General features: G+C 36.1%; 1 protein-coding gene across 1 annotated transcript; it reads left to right on the top strand.

Moving 5' to 3' along the window:
- The first annotated feature begins 4509 nt into the window (after positions 1-4509).
- On the top strand, positions 4510-5451 carry Or8k27 (olfactory receptor family 8 subfamily K member 27). Its single transcript, NM_001000931.1, is given in 1 exon segment — positions 4510-5451. A coding segment is annotated over 1 exon segment (942 nt).
- Positions 5452-15274: the final 9823 nt, after the last annotated feature.

Below are 15274 nucleotides of genomic sequence, written 5' to 3'. Positions count from 1 at the left end.
CATTCAGATTGAACCATAATTTTTCAGTCTATTTCTGCTTGATGTTATTGCATTGCATTTCGAATAAAGTAATGGACAGCAAATACCATCACATGTTCTTTTTTGATCAAAGCAATATTTTTTTCTCTTTTTTGTTTTCTGGTTTTGTTTTGGGAAGATATATCCATTATTTATTTCTTTACTTTGATATGATTTACACAATATTTGCTTTGCTCTGTCTGCCGTATTTCATTCATATTCTTCGTTGCAAATCTATCCAAGTTATCAAACATTTCAAATTCATTTTTTAAAATGATTTATTTATTTATTTTTTGTATGAGTGCTCTATCTGCATGTACACTTGTGTGCCAGAAGAGGGCATCACCTCGTTACAGATGGTTATGAGCTACCATGTGGTTCCTGGGAATTAAACTCAAGAACTCTGGAAAAACAGTCATTGCTCTTAATCATTGAGCCATCTCTCCACCCCAACACTTAATTTTTCGATATCCAATAATATAATATTATATTTCTTACTTCTTGAATAGACACGTAGATTTTCACATGTTGTCTAGTACACATTAATATATATGTGAGAGTACTTATCTCTTTAAGAGCCTAACATCTACATATAATGATTCATATAAGATGTATTTCTGGATTATAAAATAGATAAATTAATAAACAACTAAGGCATAGTTGAAGAATAGTGTTTTTTGACAATTAGTTTATACCCTCTAGACATCTCATTAGACTCTCAAATCATTTAGTTGTGATTACTGATTTACTTAGAAAATCCATAGGGAAAAGTTCCTGTAGTTTCACAAAATACATAAATTTGACGTCCAAAACCACATGTTAAGAACCACTTGCTTTCAGACAGGTAAGAGAATGTGACATAGTCATCTATGAAATCAAATATTGTCATATTTTGTCCTTTCCCTTTAATCTCTGAGTCCAATTCTGCATTTTCTGAATTCTCTTTGATCCTCTGCAGCAATTGTATGATGCTCACATTTTCTTCATGCTAATTTTTAATACACGCAATGAAAAAAATCTCTTATAAGCATCTTTGAAAATTACTCAAAAATATGATACTACCAAGATTTTAATATTGGTGTTTATAATAAAATAACTGATTTGTTTAATATTCCTTAATTTTTTTCACAAAAAGTATAAAAAATGTTGGTTTTTGTATATGATAATAAAAGCTTTAAAAGAATCGTTTTTCAAAATTAATTGTTGCTTATTGTTTATAAAATTATAGCAAATATATATAATTTAATATTAATTGCAATATGACCTAAATACATATGTACTGTCCTGATTTTTTTAATGACAGAATTTGAAATTTGAGGGTTTCATATCTTCTTCCTGTATCCTCTTAATTGTTAGTTATTTTTGTCCCAGAACTTATGGAAACAATTGCATTGATTTTTTTTATAAATATGTAGACATAATTATTTTCTAAATTGTTCAACAGTGTAATGAAATTTCCAAGTAAACATTCCAAAGATATTTCTAGCATTATTTGCATATGATAGATTATTATCCATTGTTATGATTATGACAAATTTGTTCTACATTTAATTACAATATATTTAGAGGTTTTAGAACAATCTTCCCAGCAATCTACTCATCAGTAGCATAACTCTGATAAGATATTCGATTCCCTCAAAACCTCTTCAATATATAAACAGGAAAAAGTTATATTTATTCTTTTAGAAATATGATATTTATGTTGGACAGTTTCCTTTTTAAGATTTCAGTATCGAAAAATAAACAAATAGTATGGAAACAAGATGTTTATTTTATTTTCTTGTTAAATGCAACATTTTTTCAAATATGAAACTTATTTGGTACAAAAAATTACCTTCAACATTTAAGTGAGTAGAACAAATTAAATATACTGTTTTCACAGAAAACTATAAGGCATTTTTTCTATACTCCTTCTTGATAGATTACACAAATTATGTCCAGTAGGCTTACTAACAAGGGTCATGTTTGTTATTTATTTTTATTCAGTCAATGATGGTGGTCATAATATTCAACCAAAATAATATCTACTATATATTTTAATCTATGAGATATTTGATGTTTTCCCATATATACACTATGGTTTTAGAACTTACCTCCAATGATATTTTTATTAGATTTGCAAAAAGGCCCTCTCAAACAAAAAGATGTGACCATAATATACAAGAAGAATTAAAATCACATCAAATTATCTGTGTAATTTATTTAAATATATTTGTTTCATTTTATATTTATAACATTGTTTACCATAGTAAAATATATGGAATAGCCAGTATTATAAATTATTATAATAAAACCACATTTCTTTCTGGAGAATTAAGTCTTGATTATTTTTGGTTGTGAGCCTAGCCTTTAACGGCTGAGCCATCTCTCCTGCCCGAGTCTTGATTATTAAACCAGTAAGTGTTTTTTTCCTAATTTGCTCACACATCTTTATATGTTTCGATGTTCTTCACTATAATATGCAAATATATTTATCAACATTATCTTATCTTGAAATGTATCCTTAGGAAAAATTCATAAAACCATATAATTACTTCACATAGATATACTTTTTCCATTAAGTAATTTGTTTACTTTACATCCTGATCACAGCTCACCCTCCTCCTAGTCTTTCCCCACACACTTGGCCCCTCCCTCTCCAAGTTTTCCCTTGTCTTTGAAAATGTTAAGGTTCTTCTCTTGGTACCCACCTACCATGGTACCTCAAATCACAGCAGGACTAGGGACATACTCTCCCACTGAAGCCATGCAAGACAGCCCATTTATGGAAACAGAATCTACAGTCAGGCAATAGAGTCAGAGTAAGCCCATGCTTCAATTCTGGGGAGACCCACATGAGGACCAAACTGTATATCTGCTACACATTTGTGGGGGTGCCTAGGTCCAGCCTTTGTGTGCTCTTTGGTAGGTGATTTGGTCTCTGGGAACCCAAAGGGTCCACATTAGTTGACTCTGTTGGTCTTCTTATGGGGACCCTATCCCCTCCAGGTTCCTTAACCCTTCCACAAGCCTTTTAGAGCTCAGTCTAATGCATGTCTGTGGATTTCTACATATGCATGGTAGAGCATCTCAGAGGACAGTTATGCTAGGCTCTGGTCTATAAATCTAGTTTGATAGATACAAACATAAATTAAGGCTCCAACATAATTGAATGAGGAAGGCAGGCCTGCAATGTGCCACAATGGATCCTCTGAGGACAGCTCTGCACATCCTCTCCAAATTCTCAGAGGTTGGTACTACATTCATTTATGTCTGTCTCACACAAGGCTCCTGTGTGTCCAGGGCATCAGTAACAAATATCTGTCAACTGTGAATTCACATGTAGTATTGTAACAAGAATTTGACCAACCAAGAATTATCAAAGTCTTATGGTATATCCCTGTATCCATTACCTGGGTAGTCACAGTCCTAGTTGTTTTTGCCATCCATAATGATTACAAAATCATCAATAATCAATTTAAATAGAGCATACATTATAGTATTACTCTTGACCAAGGGGAGAAAATGAAAACCAAGATGCTTGACCTAATTACCTATCTACTTATCATTTCAGATCAGTTAAAGAGTTCAATATTGTCCATTAGGATGCATACAAATAATTGTGAACACAACCCCTTTATGGTAAGTTTAACCCCTGATTAAAAATGTGAAAAACAGTTTATACATATGATTTTGAAGGTTATCTCCGGCAGTGTACATGCAATACAGCATAAAATGCTGGTTCCTTTCTCCAAAATATGTACAGGCACATCTGTTGGGACACATGACAAAGAGTTTTCGATGAAGTATTCATCAAAATTTACATATAGATATTGTATACAGTATGTTTAAATGCATCACAGATATATGTAAATATACTCTTTTTAGATTTTTGATTCAACTCCAATTTGTAATTTTTCTGGAACATTGAACTTACATGTCTATTCAAGATATTTTACAACTTAACACTTTATAGACTCCATTTGTTCAACATAAGCAGTTCATGATTCAGTTCTAAACAAGAGCTGATGTATTTGTAAATGTTCCCAGCTGTTCACAGGAGTATATTAATTTTTATATGTTATTAAATTAAATAATTACATGTCACTATGAATTTGAATTACAGAAATTATTAATGAAAAATCTATAAAAGTATAATAAACAGTGGCAAGTAAAGTTTTGAAACTATTAAAAATTTATTTTAATATACATGACAATAAATTATATATATACACATATATAAAATCTCCATTTTAAGTTATGTTTTTACCTACAGTATACCTATCTTTCATCTTCCTGAGATTGTGAATCAGGAAATTAGTTAAACATCACACCAAGTATTAGGTACAAATATGTTAGATACTTTTACTAAATATATAATTTTGAATACTGTATATTGAAAGAATTGTATTACACATCATACATTTAATCAAATTCCTCTAATTAACAATCATTTAACTCTACAGGTGCTGCTGATCTCTCTAATCAGAAGAGGCTTTCTTATAAAGTAGGATGGAGAATCACAACAGGACAGTGGTAACTGAATTCATTCTGATGGGTATCACTGACCACCATGGGCTACAGCCCTCACTGTTTTGTTTATTCCTTCTCATCTATTTGATATCACTGGTGGGAAACTTGGGCATGATTGTTCTTACCATGGTGGACTCCAAGCTTCAAACACCCATGTATTTCTTTCTCCGACACCTTGCTACTGCAGACCTTGGTTATTCAACAGCTGTGGGACCCAAAATGTTAACAAATTTTATCGTTCATCAAAATAGAATATCCTTTAACCTTTGTGCTACACAGTTAACCTTCTTTCTCCTGTTCATTGCTTGTGAACTTTTTATTCTCTCTGCAATGTCCTATGATAGATATGTGGCCATCTGTAAGCCTCTGTTCTATACGGTCATCATGTCAAAAAGATTATGCTGGGTGCTTGTGGTAATCCCTTATCTTTACTGTACACTTGTTGCTCTTCTAATCACAACTAAGATTTTCACTTTGTCTTTCTGTGGCTCCAATGTCATCAGTCATTTCTACTGTGACAGTCTTCCTTTGTTATCTTTGGTCTGCTCAAATACAGAGGAAATTGAAGTAATAATGTTGTTCTTATCTGCTTTTAACTTGATTTCCTCTCTTCTACTTGTTCTTGTCTCCTATCTGCTCATACTCATAGCCATTCTCAGGATGAACTCTGCTGAGGGCAGGCGCAAGGCTTTTTCTACCTGTGGGTCCCATCTAACAGTGGTCACTGTCTTCTATGGGACTTTGATATTTATGTACATGCAGCCCAAATCCAGTCATTCCTTTGACACTGATAAAGTAGCTTCAGTCTTTTACACCCTGATTATTCCCATGTTGAATCCCTTGATCTATAGCTTGAGGAACAAAGATGTAAAAGATGCTCTTCACAGAACAGGGAAAAGACTACGAAGTGTTTGCTTTTGAAATTCATACAGAATTCAATACCTTTACTCTTTACTATCCATAAAATGTTTAACAAGTATAAAGGATCAACAGAGTTAAATGTTATTATGTTTCCTGGTAGTCAAACATCTTAATGCTCTATAAGAATTCATGAAGAAGACAATAAATCTTACCCCTCTTCCTGAGAAGGGTTGGATTGTAATGAAAAATATAAGATCACACAAAATATTCATAAAGTGTAAAGATCGTAAGATTCACTGGTATAGTTTTGTACTCTTTAGATAGAACAGGAGCTATAGAGCAGGGTTTAAATGGTATTGTATACCTGACTCATTATGTTTTTCAATGTGTTGCATCATTTTTGTCAACATTTTCATTAACTTTTTTAACTCATTCATTTCTATGAGTTGTGTGAAAATCTCAACTGATCACAGTGAGAGATAACTGAGTTCTCTGCTTTGCTCGTCAATCACCATAGACCTTGTTACATGTCCCATCACATGAACCCTACCAATCACATTTACTTTACTGTTATTCATAGTGACCCTGGTGCTATTTAATTTGGAAGTTTTTGCCACTCAAACAACCTGCAGTTCCTTCATAGAATCGATCTTATTTTTCCAATTTAGTGTATAGGCACTTTTGAGTGAATGTACAATTGTAGGCTACAAAACTTTGTATAAATGTTTCTTTTATTTATTTTTTATTAACCAGATTTGTATTCTTTATTTCCTGATCTTCATTGTACATTATGGAATTCTCTAAATTAAAAAATAAAGATAGTTGAAATGACATGTTTTTTATTATTATTATTCTTGTACACACACCTGGATGCATTAAGTAGATTTTTTAATGAAATCTGTTGAAAGAATATCATTTTATTTGGCCATGCAACAGTGAACACAATACTTGTTCCAGTATATTCCTTAAGTGTATCAATTTGTGAGCAAGCATAATACCACAAATGGAAGTGGGCTTTATTTCTAGCCAAAGTACACCAATATAGGTACAGAAATAAATACTTACATATTATGATAATACCTCATATGTATCCTTTCTGTTCCTTCAAGTTTTAGAAAAGTGTTTCCTCTTTAAGTTTCATACCATTTGATGTGTGTATTATATTATACCAAATCTATCTCTGCTGCCAATCAATTTATAAATACATATTCTGTAGAATAATAAAACTATATGAAGGGTAACATGGGGTCTATCAAAGAAGACTTTAAAAGTTGATGATTGCACAATTTAATTCACTAGAATAAAAATTGTACAGTTAAGTGCTAAGTGTATTTAAGACTTATACTTTGAAAATTGTCCAATTTCTTTTAATTAATTAATTTATTTATATTCTTTAAATCTTTCTTATAGTCTAGACTTCATTCCCCTCCAAGTCTACCCCCTGACCAGTCCACATACCTTACCATCTCAGCCCCACCCCTATCTCCGAAAGAATGTCCCCATTCCACCACCCCAACCCTATCATGCTCCCCACTCTCTGGAACTTCAAGCTACGTGAGGGTTAGGTGCATTGTTTTTCACTGAGGTCGACCAGGCCGTTGTCTGCTATACAAGTGTTGGGGGCCTCATATTATCTGATGTAGGCTGCCTGATTGGTAGCTCGGTGACTGAGAGATCTCAGGGGTTGAGGTCAGTTGAAACTGCACGTCTTCCCTTAGGGCTGCCCTTGTCCTCCGCTTCTTTCAGCTTTTCACCAATTCAATCACAGAATTCCCTGGCTTTTGTCCATTCTTTGCGTTCTAATATCTGCATCTGACTCTTTAAGCTCTTTGTTGAGCCTCTAACAGGGCAGTAATGCTAGGCTCTTGTCTGCAAGCACAGCTCAGCATTGGTAACACTGTCAGTGATCCAGGCTTCCCCTTGAGATGGATCCCAATTTAGTCCTGTCACTGGAACTCCTTTCTCTCATGTTCTTCTCCATTTTTCTTCCTGAAGTTCTTTCAGGAAGAAACAATTCTGGGTCAGAGCTTTTGACTGTTGGATAGAAATCACATCCCTCCAACTGATGACCTGTCTCTCCACTGGAGGTGGACTTTACAGGTTTCCCCTCCCCACTGTAGAGCATTTCACTCAAGGTCCCTCCCTTTAAGTCCTTACCTGAGAGTTTTTAACCTCTCAGGTACATTATAGAGGATTCCCACTACCTCTTACTGCCCAAGGTTGCCAGTTTTCATTTTTTCTGCTAGCCCTCATGGCTTCAGTCTTGTCCCTCTACCCCATATACCTGATAATGTTTCCCCCTTTCTCACTCTTTCCCCTCTCCTACCCTTGTCCCTCCCCCTCCCTCTGCTTCCCCTTGACTGCTTTCTTCTCCCTCCCAGGTGGAGTTGAAGTTCCTCACTTGGAACCTTTGGCTTGTTAACCTGCTTCAGTCCTGTGGGTTGTATCCTGGGTATTTTATAGATTTGGGCTAATATTGCTTATATACCATGCATGTCTTCTTGGAGATGTTACCTCACTCAGGATGGTATTTTATAGGTCCATCCATTTGCCTAAGAATTTCATGAAGCCATTGTTTTAGGAGCTGAGTAGTACTCCATTATCTAAATGTATCACCTTTTCTGTATCTACTCCTCTGTTGAGGGACATCTGGGTTGTTTCCAGCTTCTGGTTATCACAAATAAGGCTGCTATGAATGTAGTGGAATGGGTGTCCCTGTGGCATTGTGGAACATGTTTTGAGAATATGCCCAAGAATGGTATCTGGGTCTTCCATTACATCTATCTTCAATTTTCTGAGAAACCACCAGATTGATTTCTTGAGTGGTTGTACCAGCTTGCAATCCCACCAGCAATGGAGGAGTGTTCCACTCTCTCCATATTCTCACCAGCATATGCTATCATCAGGGTTTTTGATCTTAATAATTCTGATTGATTTAAGGTAGAATATCAAGATCATTTAGATTTGCATTTTCCTTATCACTAAGGACTTTGAACATTTCTTTTAGTGCTTCTCAGTCATTCAAGTTTTCTCTGTTGTGAATTCTCCGTTTAGTTTCATACACCATTTTTTTTATTGGGTTGTCTGGGTTTTCGGTGGTTACCTTCTTGAGTTCTTTATCTATTTTGGATATTAGCCCTCTATCAGGTACAAAATTCTACCTGTAAAACTAAAATGACACTTAGTCATTAACAGACATCAAGTAATAAAATGTTTAATTTTTGAACTTTACCATATTTTGTTTCAATATATTAACTTAAATGAATAGATAAAACTATGATTGACAACAACACAAAAATCACTAACATCCACATTTGAAGGTATATTCAGAAATGACCATAAATAAATAATGTATAACAAATATAAATAATGTCACATTTGATAACATACCAAATGAGTATGATAATGTTTAAAATCGGCCATATCAATCATTTTAATAGTTTGCATTTCATTATAATGTAATTTCATGATTATTTTGTTTTACATATTTTCCCACAGCATACAATTTTTATAAACAATGAACTAGAGTGAGATGAAATAATTACTAGAAAAATTTGTAACATTGAATTTAACATTCTTTATAAAAGTTATTCTAAATTTTAAATACTGATCAAAATAAGAAAACTAAAATTAATTAGAGAAACTTAGAATGTATATGAAAATATAAGCTGAGTAGAGTATAGTCTGTAGTAGTGATGTAATGGCTTTTTATTTCTAGAGATTATTTGAAGTACATGACAGGTAAGAAGAGCTCAATGATTAAGTGAACTTGCCAAAATTGACAATATGAATTTAATAACCAGGATTCACCGAAAGTGGAAGGAGAGAACAGATGCCTGAATGCTGTCCACTTTCATTTGTATGTACACATTGACACATGAACAGACACAATAATGCTGAAAAATAAAAATATTTGCAAAGTATTTGCAAAAATAGTTATAGGGGCTGTAGAGATGTTTCAGTGATTAGATTGTACAATGCTCTTGTCTAGGATCTAAATTCACTTTCAAGTTCCTATGTCAGATTACTTACAACTGCCTGTAATTCCAGTTTCTTAGGATCAAATCCCGTTCTCTGGCAAACACCATATAATGTACTCTGCAGTTCTACTGTGTGCTTTTATTTCATTATATGTTGGTGGATTTTGTTGTTGCAATTTAATTTGAGGTGTGGTTTTTATTAAGCTTTCTTAGTTCCAGACATTTGGCTTGGTTTTGTTTCGTTGAGAAATAACTATATATTTAAATGTGGGATTATTTTCAAACCCCAGGCCATAGCTCAGTATGCCTCCTTGGAGGACAACTGACACCAGGACAACCAGGTGAGATAACAATTCCTTAATTCCCCATCTTCTGGGACTCTGATAAGCCCAAGAGCTATTAGGTCTGCCCCATCCCCTCTGGGACCCATCTTCTGGTTCACACAGGCCAGAGTTCACTGTGCCACCCTAAAGGCCTGTTGCTACCAGTGTGAACTAGGTGAGATACCCATGCCTCAATTCCCTGCCTGCTGGATCCCAAACAAGCCCAGCACCCATGAACTCTTGCCAATCCCTCTGTGCTCCATAATCTAGTCCAAACCTCTATCTGAAATCCCAGATCTGCATTCAACTTTCAGAGCCAGAATTAGTCTACATCCCTGGAGGTCTGTCGCAACCCAGAACAGCCAGTTCATTCTGCCTGGCTGGATACTAGCTGCCACCCTAGGCAAGCAGAGGCCTCCTGCCCTTAGGAACTACAAGCTCTACCTGCAGTCCCAGAGGCATGTCACTACCAGAGCAGTGAAAAACAGAGAAAATAGAATAGCCAAAGGTAAGCACAAGAACACAAACAATAAGTGCTAGGTCAATATGTCAACACCAGAACAAAGTTCACCTACTAAAATACACCCAGGACATCTTAACACACCTGAAGAGAAAGACAATAACTTTAAGTCTCATCTTCTGAAGATGATAGAGGCATTTAAAAAGGAAATAAATCCCTTAGAGAAATACAGAAAATATAATCAAACAGATAAAGGCCTTTAAAGAAGTAGTGTATATAAGAAGTATATATATATATATATATATATATATATATATATATATAGATATATAGATATATAGATATATAGATATATATATATATATACACACACACACACACACACACACACAATTAAACACGGGAATGAAATGAATAAAATTATACATGATGCTCTGCACCCAAATCCCGTGGGAGGGAGAGCTAAACCTATAGAGAGGCAGACACGCCTGGGAAACCAGAAGAGACTGCACTCTGCACACATTACTGATTCCAGAGGAAAACACCAAATGCCATCTGGAACCCTGGAAAGGGCAGGGCAGATCTTTCTGGTTGCTGCGACCGTGGAGAACTCATAAGCAACACCCCATGAGCAAACTTGAGCCTGGGGACCACAGGTAAGACCAACTTTTCTGCTGCAAGCGACCTGCCTGGTGAACTCAAGACACAGGCCCACAGGAACAGCTGAAGACCTGTAGATAGGAAAAACTACACTCCCAAAAGCAGAACATTCTGTCCCAATAACTGACAGACACTACCTCACAGTGAAAGGCTGGAAAACAACTTTCCAAGCAAATGGTCGGAAGAAGCAAGCTGGAGTAGCCATTCTAATACCAAATAAAATCAATTTTCAGCTAAAAGTCATCAAAAAAGTTAAGGAAGGACACTTCATATTAATCAAAGGAAAAATACACCAAGATGAACTCTCAATCCTAAATATCTATGCCCCAAATACAAGGGCACCTACATACATAAAAGAAACCTTACTAAAGGTCAAAAAACACATTGTACCTCACACAATAATAGTAGGAGATTTCAACACCCCACTCTCATCAATGGACAGATCATGGAAACAGAAATTAAACAGAGATGTAGACAGACTAAGAGAAGTCATGAGCCAAATGGACTTAACGGATATTTATAGAACATTCTATCCTAAAGCAAAAGGATATACCTCAGCTCCTCATGGTACTTTCTCCAAAACTGACCATATAATTGGTCAACAAACAGGCCTCAACAGGTACAGAAAGATAGAAATACTCTCATGCGTACTATCAGACCACCACGGCCTAAAGCTGGTCTTCAATAACAATAAGGAAAGAATGCCCACATATACGTGGAAATTGAACAATGCTCTACTCAATGATAACCTGGTCAAGGAAGAAACAAAGAAGGAAATTAAAGACTTTTTAGAATTTAATGAAAATGAAGTTACAACATACCCAAACTTATGGGACACAATGAAAGCTGTGCTAAGAGGAAAACTCATAGCGCTGAGTGCCTGCAGAAAGAAACAGGAAAGAGCATATGTCACCAGCTTGACAACACACCTAAAATCTCTAGAACAAAAAGAAGCAAAAATACCCAGGAGGAGTAGAAGGCAGGAAATAATCAAACTCAGTGCTGAAATCAACAAAGTAGAAACAAAAAGGACCATAGAAAGAATGAACAGAACCAAAAGTTGGTTCTTTGAGAAAATCAACAAGATAGATAAACCCTTAGCCAGACAAACGAGAGGAAACAGAAAGTGCGTCCAAATTAACAAAATAAGAAATGAAAAGGGAGTCATAACTACAGATTCAGAGGAAATTCAAAAAATCATCAGATCTTACTATAAAAACCTATATTCAACAAAACTTGAAAATCTTCAGGAAATGGACAATTTCCTAGACAGATACCAGGTACCCAAGTTAAATCAGGAACAGATAAACCAGTTAAACAACCCCATAACTCCTAAGGAAATAGAAGCAGTCATTAAAGGTCTCCCAACCAAAAAGAGCCCAGGTCCAGATGGGTTTAGTGCAGAATTCTATCAGAACTTCATAGAAGACCTCATACCAATATTATCCAAACTATTCCACAAAATTGAAACAGATGGAGCCCTACCGAATTCCTTCTATGAAGCCACAATTACTCTTATAACTAAACTACACAAAGACCCAACAAAGAAAGAGAACTTCAGACCAATTTCCCTTATAAATATCGATGCAAAAATACTCAATAAATTTTGGCAAACCGAATCCAAGAGCTCATCAAAACAATAATCCACCATGATCAAGTAGGCTTCATCCCAGGCATGCAGGGATGGTTTAATATATGGAAAACCATCAACGTGATCCATTATATAAACAAACTGAAATAACAAAAACACATGATCATTTCATTAGATGCTGAGAAAGCATTTGACAAAATTCAACACCCCTTCATGATAAAAGTCCTGGAAAGAATAGGAATTCAAGGCCCATACCTGAACATAGTAAAAGCCATATACAGCAAACCAGTTGCTAACATTAAACTAAATGGAGAGAAACTTGAAGCAATCCCACTAAAATCAGGGACTACACAAGGCTGCCCACTCTCTCCCTACGTATTCAATATAATTCTTGAAGTTCTAGCCAGAGCAATCAGACAACAAAAGGAGGTCAAGGGGATACAGATTGGAAAAGAAGAAGTCAAAATATCACTATTTGCAGATGATATGATAGTATATTTAAGTGATCTGAAAACTTCCACCAGAGAACTACTGAAGCTGATTAACAACTTCAGCAAAGTGGCTGGGTATAAAATTAAATTAATAAATCAGTAGCCTTCCTGTACACAAAAGAGAAACAAGCCGAGAAAGAAATTAGGGAAACGGCGCCCTTCATAATAGACGCAAATAATATAAAGTACCTCGGTGTGACTTTAACAAAGCAAGTAAAAGATCTGTACAATAAGAACTTCAAGACACTGAAGAAGGAAATTGAAGAAACCTCAGAAGATGGAAAGATCTCCCATGCTCATGGATTGGCAGGATTAATATAGTAAAAATGGCCATTCTACCAAAAGCGATCTACAGATTCAATGCAATCCACATCAAAATGCCAATCCAATTCTTCAAAGAGTTAGACAGAAAAATTTGTAAATTCATCTGGAATAACAAAAAACCCAGGATAGCTAAAACTATCCTCAACAATAAAAGGACTTCAGGGGGAATCACTATCCCTGAACTCAAGTACTATTACAGAGCAATAGTGATAAAAACTGCATGGTATTGGTACAGGGACAGACAGATAGCCCAATGGAATAGAATTGAAGACCCAGAAATGAACCCACACACCTATGGGCACTTGATTTTTGACAAAGGAGCCAAAACCATCAAATGGAAAAAAGAGCATTTTCAGCAAATGGTGCTGGTTCAACTGGAGGTCAACATGTAAAAGAATGCAGATTGATCCATGCTTATCACCCTGTACAAAGCTTAAATCCAAGTGGATCAAGGACCTCCACATCAAACCCAATACACTCAAACTAATAGAAGAAAAACTAGGGAAGCATCTGGAACACATGGGCACTGGAGAAAATTTCCTGAACAAAACACCAATGGCTTATGCTCTAAGATCAAGAATCGACAAATGGGATCTCATAAAACTGCAAAGCTTCTGTAAGGCAAAGGACACTGTGGTTAGGACAAAACGGCAACCAACAGATTGGGAAAAGATCTTTACCAATCCTACAACAGATAGTGGTTTTATATCCAAAATATACAAAGAACTCAAGAAGTTAGACCGCAGGGAGACAAATAACCCTATTAAAAATGGGGTTCAGAGCTAAACAAAGAATTCACAGCTGAGGAATGCCGAATGGCTGTGAAACACCTAAAGAAATGTTCAACATCTTTAGTCATAAGGGAAATGCAAATCAAAACAACCCTGAGATTTCACCTTACACCAGTGAGAATGGCTAAGATCAAAAACTCGGGTGACAGCAGATGCTGGCAAGGATGCGGAGAAAGAGGTTCTCTCCTCCATTGTTGGTGGGATTGCAGACTGGTACAACCATTCTAGAAATCAGTCTGGAGCTTTCTCAGAAAATTGGACACTGAACTGCTTGAGGATCCAGCTATACCTCTCTTGGGCATATACCCAAAAGATGCCCCAACATATAAAAAATACACGTGCTCCACTATGTTCATAGCAGCCTTATTTATAATAGCCAGAAGCTGGAAAGAACCCAGATGCCCTTCAACAGAGGAATGGATAAAGAAAATGTGGTACATCTACACAATGGAATATTACTCAACTATCAAAAACAATGACTTTATGAAATTCGTAGGCAAATGGTTGGAACTGGAAAATATCATCCTGAGTGAGCTATCCCAATGACAGAAAAACACACATGGTATGCACTCATTGATAAGTGGCTATTAGCCCAAATGCTTGAATTACCCTAGATGCCTAGAAGAAATGAAATTCAAGACAGATGATCAATATGTGAATGATTCACTCCTTCTTTAAAAGGGGAACAAGAATACACTTGGCAGGGAATAGAGAGGCAAAGATTAAAACAGACACAGAAGGAACACCCATTCAGAGCCTGCCCCACATATGGCCTATACATATACAGCCACCCAATTAGACAAGATGGATGAAGCAAAGAAGTGCAGGCTGACAGGAGCCAGATGTAGATCGCTCCTGAGAGACACAGCCAGAATACAGCAAATACAGAGGCGAATGCGAGCAGCAAAACACTGAACTGAGAACTGGACCCCGGTTGAAGGAATCAGAGAAAGAACTGGAAGAGCTTGAAGGGGCTCTAGACCCCTTATGAACAACAATGCCAAGCAACCAGAGCTTCCAGGGACTAAGCCACTACTTAAAGACTATACATGGGCTGACCCTGGACTCTGACCTCATAGGTAGCAATGAATATTCTTGTATGATCACCAGTGTAAGGGGAAGCCCTTGGTCCTGCTGAGACTGAACCTCCAGTGAACATGATTGTTGCGGGGAGGACGGCAATGGGGGGAGGATGGGGAGGGGAACACCCATAAAGAAGGGGGGGATTAGGGGGATGTTTGCCCAGAAACCGGGAAAGGGAAT

The sequence above is a fragment of the Rattus norvegicus genome, chromosome 3 (genome assembly GCF_021556685.1).
Source record: "Rattus norvegicus strain SHRSP/BbbUtx chromosome 3, alternate assembly SHRSP_T2T, whole genome shotgun sequence".
In the NCBI taxonomy this organism is placed as follows: Eukaryota; Metazoa; Chordata; class Mammalia; order Rodentia; family Muridae; genus Rattus; species Rattus norvegicus.
The sequence above is the reverse complement of the archived record's forward strand: the minus strand, read 5'-3'. Positions and strand labels throughout refer to the sequence as shown.